Source organism: Sinocyclocheilus anshuiensis, unplaced genomic scaffold (assembly GCF_001515605.1).
Source record: "Sinocyclocheilus anshuiensis isolate Anshui unplaced genomic scaffold, SAMN03320099.WGS_v1.1 scaffold850, whole genome shotgun sequence".
NCBI lineage: Eukaryota > Metazoa > Chordata > Actinopteri > Cypriniformes > Cyprinidae > Sinocyclocheilus > Sinocyclocheilus anshuiensis.
The window spans coordinates 1390939-1406514 of record NW_015537937.1 but is presented as its reverse complement, the minus strand read 5'-3'; the positions used below and the strand labels follow the sequence as shown (position 1 = coordinate 1406514).

Here is a 15576-nt window from a genome sequence, read left to right as displayed (position 1 = left end):
TAGCTTGCACCAACAGTTGTACACAGAAGCAGTTCCGGGAGCATGACGTATGAGGTCAGCGTTGCGCATGTGCCAGTGAGTCTCGTGAAAACCAACGTTTGTTAACAGGAGCAAGGGAAGCAAAGTTTCCTTACTTTAGCAAAGAAAAAACAGTCTCCTCTTGGCTTATATCGAAATCCTCTGACATTCTTCTTTACAAGTCCTCGTTTTGTAAATTTGAAAATTGATAAAAAAATTTGTTAAATAAACATACTTATACTTTAGATGACAAAAGTATTTTTCACGCGCAGCATAATTTAAAATCACGAGTTTAAAGTTTGTCGATCGCACTTCTCCAGTGAAGCTGAACTCTCCTCCTGTCCGCATTCAATTCTCACGGATCGACCGTCACGCAGAGAACACGCGATCATGCAGGATAAATGCACACTTCACAAGATCTCACAACTGGATCCGACTAAGTTTGCAATGTTCATTAGTCATTCAAAGATTTGTTTAAATTATATAAATCCGTATTTGCTGAATGCTGACGGCAAACAATAAAGTATTATAATGTTTGCCTTTCTATTACTAATAATATAAAAGCAGTCGTTATAATACTTTTTGTATACATTTTAATTCCTTTGTTTAACCGTTCTATCTAATTATCAGACAGATGTATTAGATAATCAATATTAGACAGAACTGAACGACAACAGCGAACAAGAGGGAGAATGTAAGCACTGTGTGCTCACGTGCTGCTGTTCTCCGCGCTGCCAAAATAAAAGTCCCGCCTAGAACGCATCGGCCAAACAGGAAAACTTCATACCTCAGATACTCTGCCAAAAAAACCCCATCTGTTTGATTTTGATTATCATGTCTATCACGCTGAAATTATGCGTTTAAAATTCATATCAGTTTAAAATTCTGATATGTTTTTTTTTGAGTGCACACATCCGCAGAACGCACACAGAAAAGGCTGTCACACGGCATGTGAATACTCTCTTTCATTTCTTATTGTGCTTAAACTGTCAAATACACACAAGTTTGTTAAAAACAAACATAAGTTACAAAAACACAGTTGGTTATGTCTGTGAAGGTAAACAGATGGAAAGAAATTGCATGTTTATATTAGGGATGTGTGGGTCTAGTCGACTAAACGGTACAGCTCCTACTAGTCAACACTGAAAACAATAGTCGATTACACGACGGAAAAAAAAAACATGATTTTATCATTCAAATTACCATTTTAACATTGCATTTAAAACATTTTAAATAAGTTAAAATAAAACATTTGAAAAATAATACATTATTTTTAAAAGTGTATCTGGGCGTAAACTACATTTTTACCTCAGACCTCTCATGAGTTTTCTTCGTGTTAGTTGTGGCAAGCTCAAAAGTGACCACGTGAAAGACGAGCAAGGTGTGGGATTATTTTGAATTAGAAGGAAACGGAAAAGTTTTGTGTAAACTGTGTCATAAAGCGCAGCATAATTTGAAATCACGAGTTTAAAGTTTGTCGATCGCGCGTCTCCAGTGAAGCTGAACTCTCCTGTCAGCATTCAATTCACACGGATCGACCGTCACGCAGAGTACACGCGATCATGCAGGATACACATGCACACTTCACAACTCATGCAGGATCTCACAACTGGATCCGACTAAGTTTGCAAGGTTTTTGAAATTAGATGTTTATTAGACATTCAAAGACTTGTTTAAATTATATAAATGCGTATTTGCTGAATGCTGACGTCAAACAAGAAAGTATTATACTGTTTGCCTTTCTATTACTAATAATATAAAAGCAATCGATATAATACTTTTTGTATACATTTTAATTCCTTTGTTAGGCGTTAGCTTAGAGACTAGCCAAAGCCAGCTAATGTCAATCACGTCATTCACTACAGCCCGCCGCCGCTGTGATCCCGTCCGCTCCGTCTATTCCTCTAACGAAGACCCACTTCGGTGGTGGTGCGGGATGTCCAGGCGCGTTCCGAAATTCTGTTGGCTTGCTTTTCGTTATCTCTGCGTGCCTGCGACTTCAGTTCCTGCAGAGCGCGTTTTTCCAAGTGCAGGAATTGTTAATCGCCTCATCTTTCTTTTTGTTCGTTTTGTTTTTAGATGATATAGCCTACATGATGAAGTATGTTTTTAAAAGCCGTTTTAATGCTATTCCTTGATAAAATTTCCTATTGTTTTTGACTTGTGTTTTAATATGTTGGCTAACGTTATATGAAGATGAAGAATTCTGTCAGGCTATTGATTGATTTTCCATTGTTCTGCATTTCCCCAGCTGATTTTAATAAAAAAGCATTGGTTGACGTTGAGTGTGTGCTCTTCTTTTTTTTCTTTTTAACGACCGCCTAAAATTAAATGATGATAACGCGAGGCAAGCATAGGCTACGGCATAATTGTGACCTATTTTTAGCAGAATTCATTGAGGGATTTGACAGTGTGATTCATAGATTACGTATTTCAAATGTAGGCTATTATATACATGCACAAAGTTTTTTTTTCTTACCATCTTTTGGGGTTTTTTTGCTTTTAGACTAGTCGGATACAAAACTTGTTTAAACAACAGTCAAATTAGTCGTCGCGCACATCCCTAATATACACCTAGGATGCCTCGGGGGTAAGTAAAATTCATTTTTGGGTGAACTAACCCTTTAAGTTTATCAAGAGTTAATGTAAGAGTTAAAACATATAATGTTACAAAAAAAGTATTTAAAAAATGCTGTTTTTTTAACATTCTATTCATCAAAGAATCCTGTAAAAAAAAAAAAAAAAAAAAAAAAAACTCCTGAAAAATCAGCTCTGTGATCACAGGAATCAATTATATTTTATTCTAACATAAGTGACTTCTTTCAAAACTATTTAAAAAAAATCTTACTAACCCCAAAGTTTAGAAAGATAGTGTACATTATCACTCTCAGTTTTACATGCAATTTACATTAATAAAGATATTCTCAATAATTAGTGCAAAATATAACTACTGTATACCCAAAGACGGTTATGCACAAAAAAAGCTATACAGTGTGATGTAATTAAAACAATCAATAAGAGAGGCAAGTAAACACACACCTGACTTCCACAAGGTCATTGGGCTTGTAGCTGGGGTGCAGGAAGAACCAGACTTTCTTCACAAAATGATCGATACTGGGCTCTTTGCGAGAACCTCGAACATACACCATCCATTTATGAGTGGACTGATCGTTCTCCTCACGTTTATCAGGGGCAATATACCTGAAAGAGAGAGAAAAAAAACAACAGTCTAAAAATCAAACTCAAATCAATTTATAGTTGCATGCATACATTTACTAATTGGTTGGGGAAGATATGTCGTTGCCAACGTAAACCTCCCAGTAACCCTCAGAACAGCCAACTATACTGTTATATTTAAACATTAAACTCTAAATGTCACTCTTCAAGATTCAGTTTGTAATAGCACAGCAGCAGTTTTGCTAGGTATCCACTCAGTAGCAGCAAGGATATAAGTTCAGTTTATTTGCACATGTTGTGAGTTTCTTTTCAGCTCAGCATGCATAGCGGATTTTCAGCTACCTGCCTCAGTAATGTGATTTGTGCACTTCATTTTGAGTTTCTTGGGAAACAAGCATCTGCTACAAACATAAATGTAGAATGCAGAGCCATTCAGAGACCCTTTATTCAGATAAACAGCTTAAGAAGGTGAGTTTTTCCAGCACACCAGCCCTGGAGTAAACAGTCTCAAAGATCTTTAGTAGCTCTGCAGGCAAAAAAAAAAAAGAGCTTACATCATTGCTCATATGCAGACACACACACTGGTGTCACTCTCACATGCTCTGGGTGCATTTTATGAGGTAAAGTAGATGAGGACTGTGTGATAATGCGGTTAGATCGCTGCCTAGGGAAAACTAAAGCTTTGCGCCATGTGAAAGTTTATTGGGTTTCGGATAAATAATACTGAGATTTTCAGGAGAAAGTGATGCATTTAAAAATTAATACAAGCTCAGAGAAATAAATACGGTTTCTCATAAAACCATCTGTCCACATTACAAACTGCTACCATTCATTCAGCAGCTGTTTTTTTCTGTTTGTTTTGACAGAAGAGCAAAATACATTTGTTCAATCAAAAATGAAAACTGTCATCATTTACTCACCCACGCCATTCTTCCTAATAATGTATCGAACATACTTTTCCAATTTTACGTAGCTCCTTACTACAGCTGTGCAATACTCAAAGTCTTCTGAAGTCGTACAATAGTTTTTTAAAAAGAACAAACCAGAATTTAAGTCTTCATTCACTGAAACCTCTGACATTGTATTTCACCTTGGTATGTTCACGACAGATATTTGCTTGTGTTCCACAGAAGAAAGTCATTCATAGAGGTTTAGAATGATATTAGGTTGACATAAAAGTAACAGAATGATGATGGAATATTCATTTTTTTGGTGAACTTTTCCTTTAAGGTTGCAGAGCCGAGAATAAGGCGTCCTACTCAAGGGCACACCAGCATTGTTCAGAGAAAGAGCACAAACATCAGTCAGGATCCCAGAGGTGCTAAATCAAAACTCTCCAGTGCAATAACAAAAATTTAGGCCAGAATGCCTCTGGATGTTGAAATAAAAACTGATCTACACTACAAACAAATGGTAAAATATTCTTCAAATCACACAGGGCTCACGCTATGCGTGCAACAGCAATTATGCTAATATAGTAAAATTAAAATGAGTAATATCTGATCTGTAAAATAAGGGCAAAGAGACAACCGTAATGCTTCATACTTAGACACGTTGCCCACAACAATGGTTTTCTTCATGTAGAGCCGAGAAGCCTCATCTCCTGTAGTGTGGTAAGTCACATGCTGCTCTAAGGATGATGGCACACCAAATGTGTCCTACACATGGGCATGTAATAAAAAAAATGTTAATGTCAGGTACTGTAGGCATAAAGTAACAGTGCTGTAGCATTTTCAAGCCATGCAAACCCTCAGACTTATGTTCTGATAGTGTGTGGGCTACTAACTTTTCCTGTGTTCCTGCCAGGTCGGCGTTCACGTGGAGCGCCGTCCTCTCTCCCACTGTCCATCTCCCTCTCCCCAGCCTCCCCATGTTGGCTGAGGGACTCGGTCTCAGACTGGACCTGTGATGGGGTCTCTGAATTCTGGTTCAGTGGAGACGAGGAGCGGGAGGGGGAATCCAAGAAGCGTTTTATGGCAGGGTGGTTCAGCACAGATGGGTCACTTTTAGAGGCCTGGAAGCAAATGAATCAGTAATCAACTGTTTGTGCTTAGAGTTAGAGGAAATTTCAACAAAGCAGCAACAAAACTGGAAGTTTGTTCATGCAGAATGATCAAAACCAGAAGTTTGTTTTTTTACATATATTAAGTGCAACAATAATTGCCCACTTTTTCGGCTACCTTGGTTCCAGAAGTATTTTCCCATTCATTCAAATCCCATAGAGATATTTAAAAAGTATTTGTTTATGAGTCATAAGTTATGAACAAAACCAACCAGCTATGAGGTGAATCACACCACTACAAACTTTTATTTGAGGCAAAAAGTATTTGAAAATCAGACAAATACAAAGGTACAAGACTGTATACTTAACTTTAATAAGGGAAAGAATTACTACACCCCCATGAAGCATTACTAACTATTTAATCAAATTAAAAAAGATGGAGAAATATATAATTATACTTAAAATCAATAGTTCATATATATATATATATATATATATATATATATATAGAGAGAGAGAGAGAGAGAGATAGATAGATATACACACACACACGTTTACATTGTATATATACATTTATTGCATATTATGCAAACAAATATGTAAGTAGATATAATACTATATGTAGTATTAACCTCTCTAGGAAATTCGAAATGCATCATGGGAGTGGGCAGACGATAAAGAGTTTTTTAGTGTGATTTGGTGATTGGTGGAGACTTTTTGCAGAATCACAGGTCATGTATTTTGAAACATTAACAACCTCATAGATCACAGCAGGCCTGTCTTTAATGATTTATAAATTATAATTTAAAGGGTTAATTCACCCAAAAATGAAATTTCTGTCATTAATAACTCATGTCGTTCCAAACCCGAAAGATCTCCGCTCATCTTCGGAACACAAATTAAGATATTTTGATGCATCCCGTAAGCTCTCTGACCCTCCCATAGACAGTAAGTGTCCTTACATGATCAAGGTCCAGAAACATAGCAAGGACATCGGTAAAATAATCCATATGACATCAGGGGTTCTGGGTATGACGCAGCTGACACAGAATAGCATACGCCGTTTACGTTCAGTGGATATTTTCCAAAATGGCACTAGGGTGGCGAGGAGGAGACGAAGTCCTTTTTTTTTTCTTTTGCGCACAAAAATATTCTCGTAGCTTCGTAAAATTACGGTTGAACCCCTGATGTCACATGGATTATTTTACCGATGTTTCTGGACCTTGATCGTGTAAGGATCATTGCTGTGGGTCAGAGAGCTCTTAGATTCCATCAAAAATATCTTAATTTGTGTTCCGAAGATGAACGGAGGTCTTACGGGTTTGGAACAACATGAGGGTGAGTAATTAAAGGGTTAGTTCACCCAAAAATTAAAATTAGCCCATGAATTACTCACCCTCAAGGCATCCTAGGTGTATATGACTTTCTTCTTTCTAGGGCTGGGCGATTTTCCCGATTAATTCAAATTTATTGTTTTGCCACGATTTTATTTTTTAGAAATCGAGGAATCGCGATTTTGAATAGAAATATTACCAAATGTTAGAATTAGACACTTTGACAATATGCCGGTGATAACAGTAAAGAGAAACGAATGATCCAACCGCACGTCGGCGCATGTGATTAACCGCTCATGTGTGACGCGCTCTGTGAAGTACCATTAATATAGCGCTAAACGCCATTCACACAGAATGCGCTTTTGTGTAGACAAAGATGCGACACGGGCAGTGGAATAGGTAAAATATGCAAGAAGATGGGAGTGAACTTCTTTTACTTGAGTGCAGTGTTTTAGAATGGCATTTCATGCATAATACACTGCAAGAGACGCGAGCAACAGTCAAACACATCCTTGCTTACACTGAAAAAACTATGGAAAAGCAGCGCAATCGAATAAAAAACCTGTAAAGAACTACTACTGTATGTCTGATATTTCCTGTTTGCATCATGGTGACAGGCTGAAAGCTGCTGTTGTTTTTACAGAACATTTATAGTTAATGATAGTCTACTGGTGTTATACCTTCAGTCATTTGGAATTTGAATTACTGTGACTTTTGACATTTTTTTAAAAGCATTTTCCTCGTATTATTTCTGAACACACAATATGTATAAGACAAGTTTGTACAATATGTACTTGTAGTTTATGCATATTTTCTGCAAAGATATTTAACAAGTGATTTGTTTAACATTTACATCATGTTGACAACTTCATGCGTGCTGCACTTAGAATAGAATTTTCTTTAACTAGAGGGTTAATAAAGAAAAAGTAACTTGAATCATGTTGTAGTTACATTTACAAGTTGACTAGTTAAAAATCGTTAAAAAAAAAATCGAGAATCGGTCAAACATTCTAGAAAAATCGAGATTTAAATTTTTTGCAAAATCGCCAAGCCCTACTTCTTTCAGACGAATCCAGTCGGAGTTATATCAAAAATTGTCTTTGATCTTCCAAGCTGTTTAATGGCAGTCAGCGGGTGTTGCAGTTCATCAGTCCAAAAGAAGTGAAATAAAGCACATCCAGCCATAATAAAAAGTGCCTCACACGACTGCGGGGGGTGAACAAAGTCCTCCTGTAGCGAATCAATGTGTTTTTGTAAGAAAAATAATCATATTTAAAACGTAATAATCAATTTAATCTAGCTTGCGCTCACTGTTGTACAAGGAAGCAGTTCCGGGTGGATGACGTATGGAGGTCGGCTTGCGCATGCGCCGCTCAGAAGTGACGAACGTGGAAACGCAGCGGAGAGATCAAAACAAAACAACGGTCATGAATTAGAAGTACAAAACGAGGATTTGTAAAGAAGAATGTCAGAGAATTTTGATATAAGCCAAGAGGAGACTGGTTTTCCTTTGCTAAAGGAAGGACACTTTGTTTCATTTGCTCCTGTAAACAAACGTTGGTTTTCACGAGACTCACCAGCGCATGCGCAACGCTGACCTCATACGTCATGCTCCCGGAACTGCTTCTGTGTACAACTGCTGGCGCAAGCTAGATTAAAGTGATTATTACGTTTTGAATATGGATATTTTTCTTACATAAATGCTTTCGATTTGCTACAGGACGCCTTTGTTCACCCCTCGGAGCCGTGTGAGGATGTAATGGATGGATGCGCTTTATTTCACTTATTTGGACTGATGAACTGCAACACCCACTGACTGCCATTAAACAGCTTGGAAGATCAAAGACGATTTTTAATATAACTCCGATTGGATAGTAAATAATGGGCTAATTTTAATTTTTGGGTGAACTATCCCTTTAAAATCAACTGCCCTATGGAGAAAATGAATAGTATTTTTACTTCTGGAACTCAACTGTTTTACTCTATTGACAAAATGTATCAGTGCATCTAATCTCTATAGATTACCTCGGGGACTTTAGGCTGGCCAGCATTGGCATAGTAGTTTGCAACAATGCACGCTCTGAGCTTGTCCATCATTCTCCTGGCCTCATTCAACCTCTGAGGGGGGAAAAAAAACAGATAATAGTTCAGCTTTTAAAAGTCATGTAGTGTACTACAGGTTTAGGTGTTTACTTTGTCTCAAGAACTTTGATTTTTAAATTAAGTGTTGACATTGTACCCATAATTGAACTTAAATACAGTTTCTTAGTACGTTGTTGCACTGCTGATTAAAGTACTTCTGGACTAACAAAGCACTGCTAGTCCTAAAATAAAGTGAGTATTGGATGATTACCTGCCCGATAACCTCGATCTCATGCTCTTTATTCTTCATCTCAAGAGAAAACTGATCCTTGATGATCACTTCAATCTTCTGCACTGCAGCTTCACAGGCTGGTAAAAATCAAACAAGCAGATTAAAAAACGACTTGTGTGATACTTTACATCACTGTTAGGAACCTAGTCTTACCATTCTGCTCCACCACTTTACTCCTCTTGTTCTCCTGAACTTGAGTGATGTCCTCATAGTCAGGATCTTTGTCCTCTATTTTCCTTTTCACCCCAGACATGATCACTCATTGGTTGGACTGCACAGTGCACAACATGTCACATAAACAACAACAAACTTGTACAGGCACACAGAGTCTGAGTCTCAAAATTTAGTTGCTTACCTGCTTGCTTGTAATGTCTAACAATGCGTCCTAGGTAGGCAGCTTGTTAGATTTTGAGACACAGCCCTACTATATGAGCATACAAGTGTCATTATATTTCCTTGACAAACTGATATTAGTTGTTGCAGAGGTTTAAAAACAACTAACAGAAATAAGTCGCTGCTAATCTGACACACACACACACACACACACAAGCTAAATAAAGCAACAGCTTTATAAGCAGTTATTGCACAACTCACACCACTAACGCTTTTCTAAACTGCGCAAAACGTGACGTAAACACGCACAAGAGTGGTCAGTGTGTTTATTTACACGGTAAACCTACGCTGAATTGGCTTGTGAGATGTTTAACGGTGAGGCGTTAGCCGTTAGCTTCGGTTGGTCTCGCGCACACGAAAGTCTCGCGGGGACACACGAACTCGAGCGCGCGGCCTACATTAGCGAGATCAGGGGTTTGAAGCTGGGATCCGGGGCCCCCAGTGGGTCCGTGGACATATTTAGACGAAAAAAGTGTTAAAGGGGTCATATGACGTTACATAAATAAATAAATATCACACTACTTTAAAGAATAGGAAACATATAATGTATATAGTTGACCACAGTATAAATTGGGTCTTTATACAAGAAACTCAAACTACATTATCTTTAACATTTTTTAATTAAAACATCGAAAAGATTGAAAACCCCTGAGCTAGGAGAACATTATTGGGCCTGTACCTGAGCAGAGAGCTAAAATATTATATTCAAATATTATATATTCAAATTAGTTATTTTATTTTTGCAAATATCTGCTTCAGATTTCAGTTCAATGCACACACTGCCTACCTGCCGCTTAACCTCACACATTTAGGTTTTCAGTTCATCTCACGGATCTGCCAGGAGCAAAAAAAAACATGTTTTGTTTACATGTAGTCCCTATATTGTATTTCTGAAAAATACATTCCGCCAGGAGACAGTATATGCTAGAAAATAGATGGAAATTTTAAACCTTCACCGAGTTAGGCCATGCTATACCCGAGTCTGACCAAAGGGTGGCGCTGAAAACCACATTTACAGCAACATCTCACCATAAGTCAATAGTGTAATTCTGCTCATGCATGTTTAAAAAGGAAACACCTTCTACTCTGGCATTATACACATTTAAATTTTTTGGCAACTACTTATAAAAACTGAAATGAAAATTAATAAAACTATATAGTCATATATTTAAAAAAAAACAAAAAAAAACTAGTAAAAATAAAAAAAACTAACATTTTAACTCAAATTAAAATAAAAATGGAAAATGTAAATATGAAAACTGATTCAAAATATTAATACAATTTGTAATAGTATCTCAATGTTACTAAAACAGCACCGTTGTGTAAAAAATGTTAAGAAACATATCATTTTCGTATTTTTCATACCATTTCCACTTAGGTATTTGCAGCTTCACATTCAACCTGTACCCTTTCCTTGTCTCTTAAAATAGCACTTAAGTCATCAGTTCCAAGCAGCTCTATATCAACACATCAATACTTCAGCCTTCATCACCTGAGGGGCTCTGCTTTAACTAATAATGAACATTACAAGAAAATGCCAGCATTATAAGAATTCACATTGTCATCATGCTTGTTGCTTACTATCCCATATTTCCATTCATAAAGGAAACTTGTCAGTAAGTTTCATTTGTCACACCAGAGCAAACAATTTCATTTAGATTTTACAAAGGTAATGGCACTTTTAACAATTGCAATTGTCATGAAACATTGTCTCAGGTATAAAAATATTACAGTCACAAAGCAACAGTGGCAAGAAACCTTGAGAGCAATCAGCGCTCAAGGGAAGGTCATTATTTTCTCTTCTGCCTTTCGCTGATGCTTGAAGAAAATAATATTGTTTTAGAGGTCAGCTTTAATAAGGAGTCAACAGAATGTTGCTTTTTAAAATATATTATTTTGGTTCATTTGAATATGCCTTCAGCTACCAATAACACTACTCTCCGCCCTGGTGAAAGATTTTCACAATAAATACATTCTGCAGATTTCCCCTCAAAATTAGCACAGAAAATGCATAAAGTCTGGGCCTAGGCATGAGCTGAGACATGTACATGTATGGGGCAAACTGTTTGGGCTAAACTTAAAAGCCTTGACCAGTTGTAAAGATGGTTATGGCTCCATAACCATCTGAATTTAACAATTGCCAGGTGTTATGCGGTTAAGACAAAATGGGTTAACAAATGCTTATAACTTGAATATAAAAAATAAAAACAAATCTGAACCTCAGGCAAGAAAAAAAATCAAATAAACAAACAAATAAAACAACATACACTATATTTTGTTTTTGAATATGAAAGTTCACTAAATTCTAAATGCCTAATTCAACTAATAGATTCATAAGGCAAATGCATATTTTGTGTTCAGCAAACTTTAATTTTTCTTAGCTGTATTTGTTTTATAATATATGCCATCTTTGTTTCTGCTGTATATAAATCATCTTTCAGCTAAGATATAGTTTTATATCCTACACACAACAACAACAAAAGTGTAAAGTCAAACAGCTAAACAATAATCCTTATTGTAACCACATAATTCACATTTCAATCCATGCTATAGGACAACTCATAAACGTCCAGTAAACTGTAAATATAGTAGCATTTGCTTTTTGTGTGTGTGTGTGTGTGTGTGTGTGTGTGTGTGTGAAGAGCTTGGGTAATCGTTCAGAATGGGGATTTTTTTTTTAAATTATGAGTGGGATTATGTTTTGTATCAACCTGACATATCTCCACCAGAGTATGAGGAATATAGCTTAGGTTTCCTTTTGAGGAATTTCCACTTGTGAATAATGCACAAGTACTCCAAGGAATGCTTGTTTCCATAACCACAAGTATGAAGAGGGCTGTACAAACACATACTTCATGCTTCAAGATATTCTGATGAAGTTATATGAAATGTCAACATAAATCATTGCAAATGAACTTTTTTATTGAGGCACTTTTGCAGTTTTACAAAGTATGGTTTATTATTATTGTTATATTTGAAACATGTCCAATATTTCTTATGCTTTGGACTCAATTACAGCTACAGTTTCATTCCACTGAAATGAAATGTTTCGAATCTGCATTTTTAGGATTTTCTACTGCAACAAAAATACCAGGTTATACTTATGAATGAGCTGAAAACCAACCCAGAGCTTGGACCAATTGTGTCCATACAATCCTACAAAACACCACATCTATCCCAGACAAACAATATAAAGCTGGGTTTGAAAAACTGTCAGATATTATTTAAAAAATAGCATAATGGAACATACATTATGTTGGCAAAATAACATTTACAAAAATTTAGACCAGTACAGCTGGTAATAATCAAAATGATCGAAGGACAAATCAACATTATGTATATGAAAACATATAAATAAGTATATACAGACACACTTATATTTTTGTCATTGCAGGCAGAAATGCAGGAGACGCAGTGCTTTGGGTAAACTAGCTACCAGCATCCTGCCTAACACATTCAGATTAATTACACAAAATTATTCTGACAGGTAAATGTCTGCTTACAGTACTGATAAGTACTAGAGCAGAGACTGCAGTTATCTTACTGCTAAACATGAAAACAGTTCCAGGTTAATTTGAACACGCACAACCATACACGCAAACACAAGAATTTACGGCAGTCCAACTCAAAAATTCTGATGCTATCTACAGCTGTGAGATTGTTTACAAAGCACAACATAAAACAACACAGATAACATTAAATGAGTAGAATGTATTTACATTGCCATACAGGTGCATCTCAATAAATTAGAATGTTGTGGAAAAGTTCATACTTTCCAGAAGGCCAACAATTCACTAAAAATGTTTTTTTTTATTGGTCTTATGAAGTATTCTAATTTGTTGAGATAGTGAATTGGTGGGTTTTTGTTAAATGTGAGCCAAAATCATCACAATTAAAAGAACCAAAGACTTAAACTACTTCAGTCTGTGTGCACTGAATTTATTTAATACACGAGTTTCACAATTTGAGTTGAATTACTGAAATAAATGAACTTTTCCACGACATTCTAATTTATTGAGATGCACCTGTATATTACTAACACTAGTACATACAAGTGCATGATTGGGGCTCTGATAAAAAAATGTAAAAAAAAGATCAGAAGGGCACATCCTGGTTGTCACACTAAAGATAAGGAGACGCTTAAATACAGATCTGATACACAGGAGAAAAAAAAACAGTTTCACAGCTGTACGGTTCATCAAGAACCTATAAGAACCTGACGTGACAATTCATTGACCAAAATCAGAGCTGTCCATCATTGAGGTGTGCAGTTTCCAGCCTTAGGTTTTCAAATGCTTAGAATGCAAAAAACTCCTCATACAGCATGTCCGATGTAGTATTTAAGTGCTTTCTTTTACTTAAAAAGCTCAGAAGCATAATATGATGTAAAAAGTGTAAAAAGCACATTAAAATCACCCCAAGACTGAACCTAAAACAAGTTTCTGTCTGCAGACTTTACAAACGTTGTCAAAATGCAAGAATAATGCTACAAAATAACAAAGAAATCAAAAAGTTAAAGGCATAAACAAATGCACATTTAAAAAAACATAAAAAATTACAAGAAAAAGAATTACAAAAATCTTAAAAAAGAAAGAAAAATAGTAAAGGAAGTGTGCATTTTTTAGAGTCCTTTTATAAATCCAGGACATCAAAGGTGATTACTCCATCAGATCGGACTCATTCTCTGAATGAATTTCAGTTATGAGGAAGGTTATGTTTTACATACTTGTTCCAGAAAAAAGTCCGTTGACTGCTGCCTTTCAGATAATAACAGCTTTGGAATGATGATGAAATCAACTGTCGCAGTTAAACAAGGTGCTCCTCCTACAGTGCATGTAGATGTATATATGTTAACTGCATAAGCGATAGAAAAAATATCAGTGGTCCCTCAATATAAGTGATGTAAAGTTGATATGCACGTAAGAGTCTACAGCTCCATGTTTGGGACAGTTTAGATGTACGTTTGCAGATGCTTTCAGGGTTTGTGTTGTTTTTCGCTGAAACGGTGTATGGTAACACAGCCATGGTAGGAGATGGGACGAGGCATAGCAGCCGTGCATGTGATGATGCCAGAGGCCGGGTCGTAGCACACAATATTGTCAGAGGCTTCGCCGTTTTCTCCCCGTCCACCCAGGATGTAGATCTTTTCATTACAAATGGACATACCGCAACTCTCCTAAACACACAGAAACAATTATAGAATCAGTATACGGTACTAAATGACAGGAACTTTGAGGTTTTCACTAGGCTTCCGGTACCTGTCTGCTGAAGGTGTGGCCCACATGCATCCAGTGGTCCTGTGAAGGATCGTAGCAGTAGATGGACTTGGTGAGGCCACCGCATACGTAGATGAGGTGATTGAGAGAAACGGCAGAGATATTGGGTTTGGTGCAGGGAATAGATGCCTTCAGCTGCCAGCTGTCTGACTCTGGGTCATAACACTGGACCTAAAACACAGTGGAAAAAGGTTGTTTTATCTTGAAAAGTCTTACAATTCTAAACTATTTCATACTAGTTAGTTATTTTTGTATTATGTATATACTATTATTGTAATTTTCTGAATCAGTGTTTATATACGGTTTTCATTTTAATATTAGTTTTAGTCATTTTCATAGATGCAAACTCCTCACCTTTCAGTGACAACTCACCTTTTTGAGATCAAAATAGGTCACCTATAAGATTTGCTGGGGGGGGTCTTACAAGGGTGAATAAAGAACTGGTTGTTTCAATAAGTTTTGCATAGTATTTTCTTTACTCTTTACTTCAAAAACTATGTCTATAAAGGGTAATATTTTATGTATTTGAGGTCTGAAATGTGGGAACGGTGAAGAGGGAGAGAATATATTCAATCTTAATTTTTGTAAAATGTTGCAACAAGATGTTAAATTATAAAAAAATTTTTGTTAAAAATTACAGTTTTGGACATATGTGACCCTGGACCACAAAACCAGTCTTAAGTCGCTGGGGTATATTTGTAGCAATAGCCAAAAATACATTGTATGTGTCAAAATTATCGATTTTTCTTTTATGCCAAAAATCATTAGGATATTAAGTAAAGATCACGTTCCATGTAGATATTTTCTAAATTTCCTACCATAAATATATCAAAACATAATTTTTGATTAGTAATATGCATTGCTAAGGGACTTCATTTGGACAACCTTAAAAGCGATTTTCTCAATATTTAGATTTTTTTGCACCCTCAGATTCCAGATTTTCAAATAGTTGCATCTCGGCCAAATGCTGTCCTATCCTAACAAACCATACATCAATGGAAA

At 36.3% G+C, this 15576-nt stretch overlaps 2 protein-coding genes across 2 annotated transcripts in view; both read right to left on the bottom strand.

The window, feature by feature from the left end:
* LOC107660269 (YEATS domain-containing protein 2-like) overlaps positions 1-9438 on the bottom strand; it is a 38892-nt gene extending 29454 nt beyond the window's left edge. The window contains exons 1-7 of the mRNA XM_016449548.1: positions 9261-9438; positions 9059-9176; positions 8885-8982; positions 8557-8649; positions 4982-5209; positions 4741-4853; positions 3058-3219 (exon numbers count right to left, since the gene is read on the bottom strand). Of these exons, the coding sequence (XP_016305034.1) occupies positions 3058-3219; positions 4741-4853; positions 4982-5209; positions 8557-8649; positions 8885-8982; positions 9059-9158 (794 nt within the window). The 5' untranslated portion in view covers positions 9159-9176; positions 9261-9438. The remainder of the gene's footprint in view (positions 1-3057; positions 3220-4740; positions 4854-4981; positions 5210-8556; positions 8650-8884; positions 8983-9058; positions 9177-9260) is intronic.
* A 4430-nt stretch (positions 9439-13868) lies between these two features.
* The window catches only part of LOC107659963 (kelch-like protein 24), a 19344-nt gene continuing 17636 nt past the window's right edge, over positions 13869-15576 (bottom strand). Inside the window, exons 7-8 of the mRNA XM_016449098.1 lie at positions 14557-14745; positions 13869-14474 (exon numbers count right to left, since the gene is read on the bottom strand). Of these exons, the coding sequence (XP_016304584.1) occupies positions 14274-14474; positions 14557-14745 (390 nt within the window). The 3' untranslated portion in view covers positions 13869-14273. The remainder of the gene's footprint in view (positions 14475-14556; positions 14746-15576) is intronic.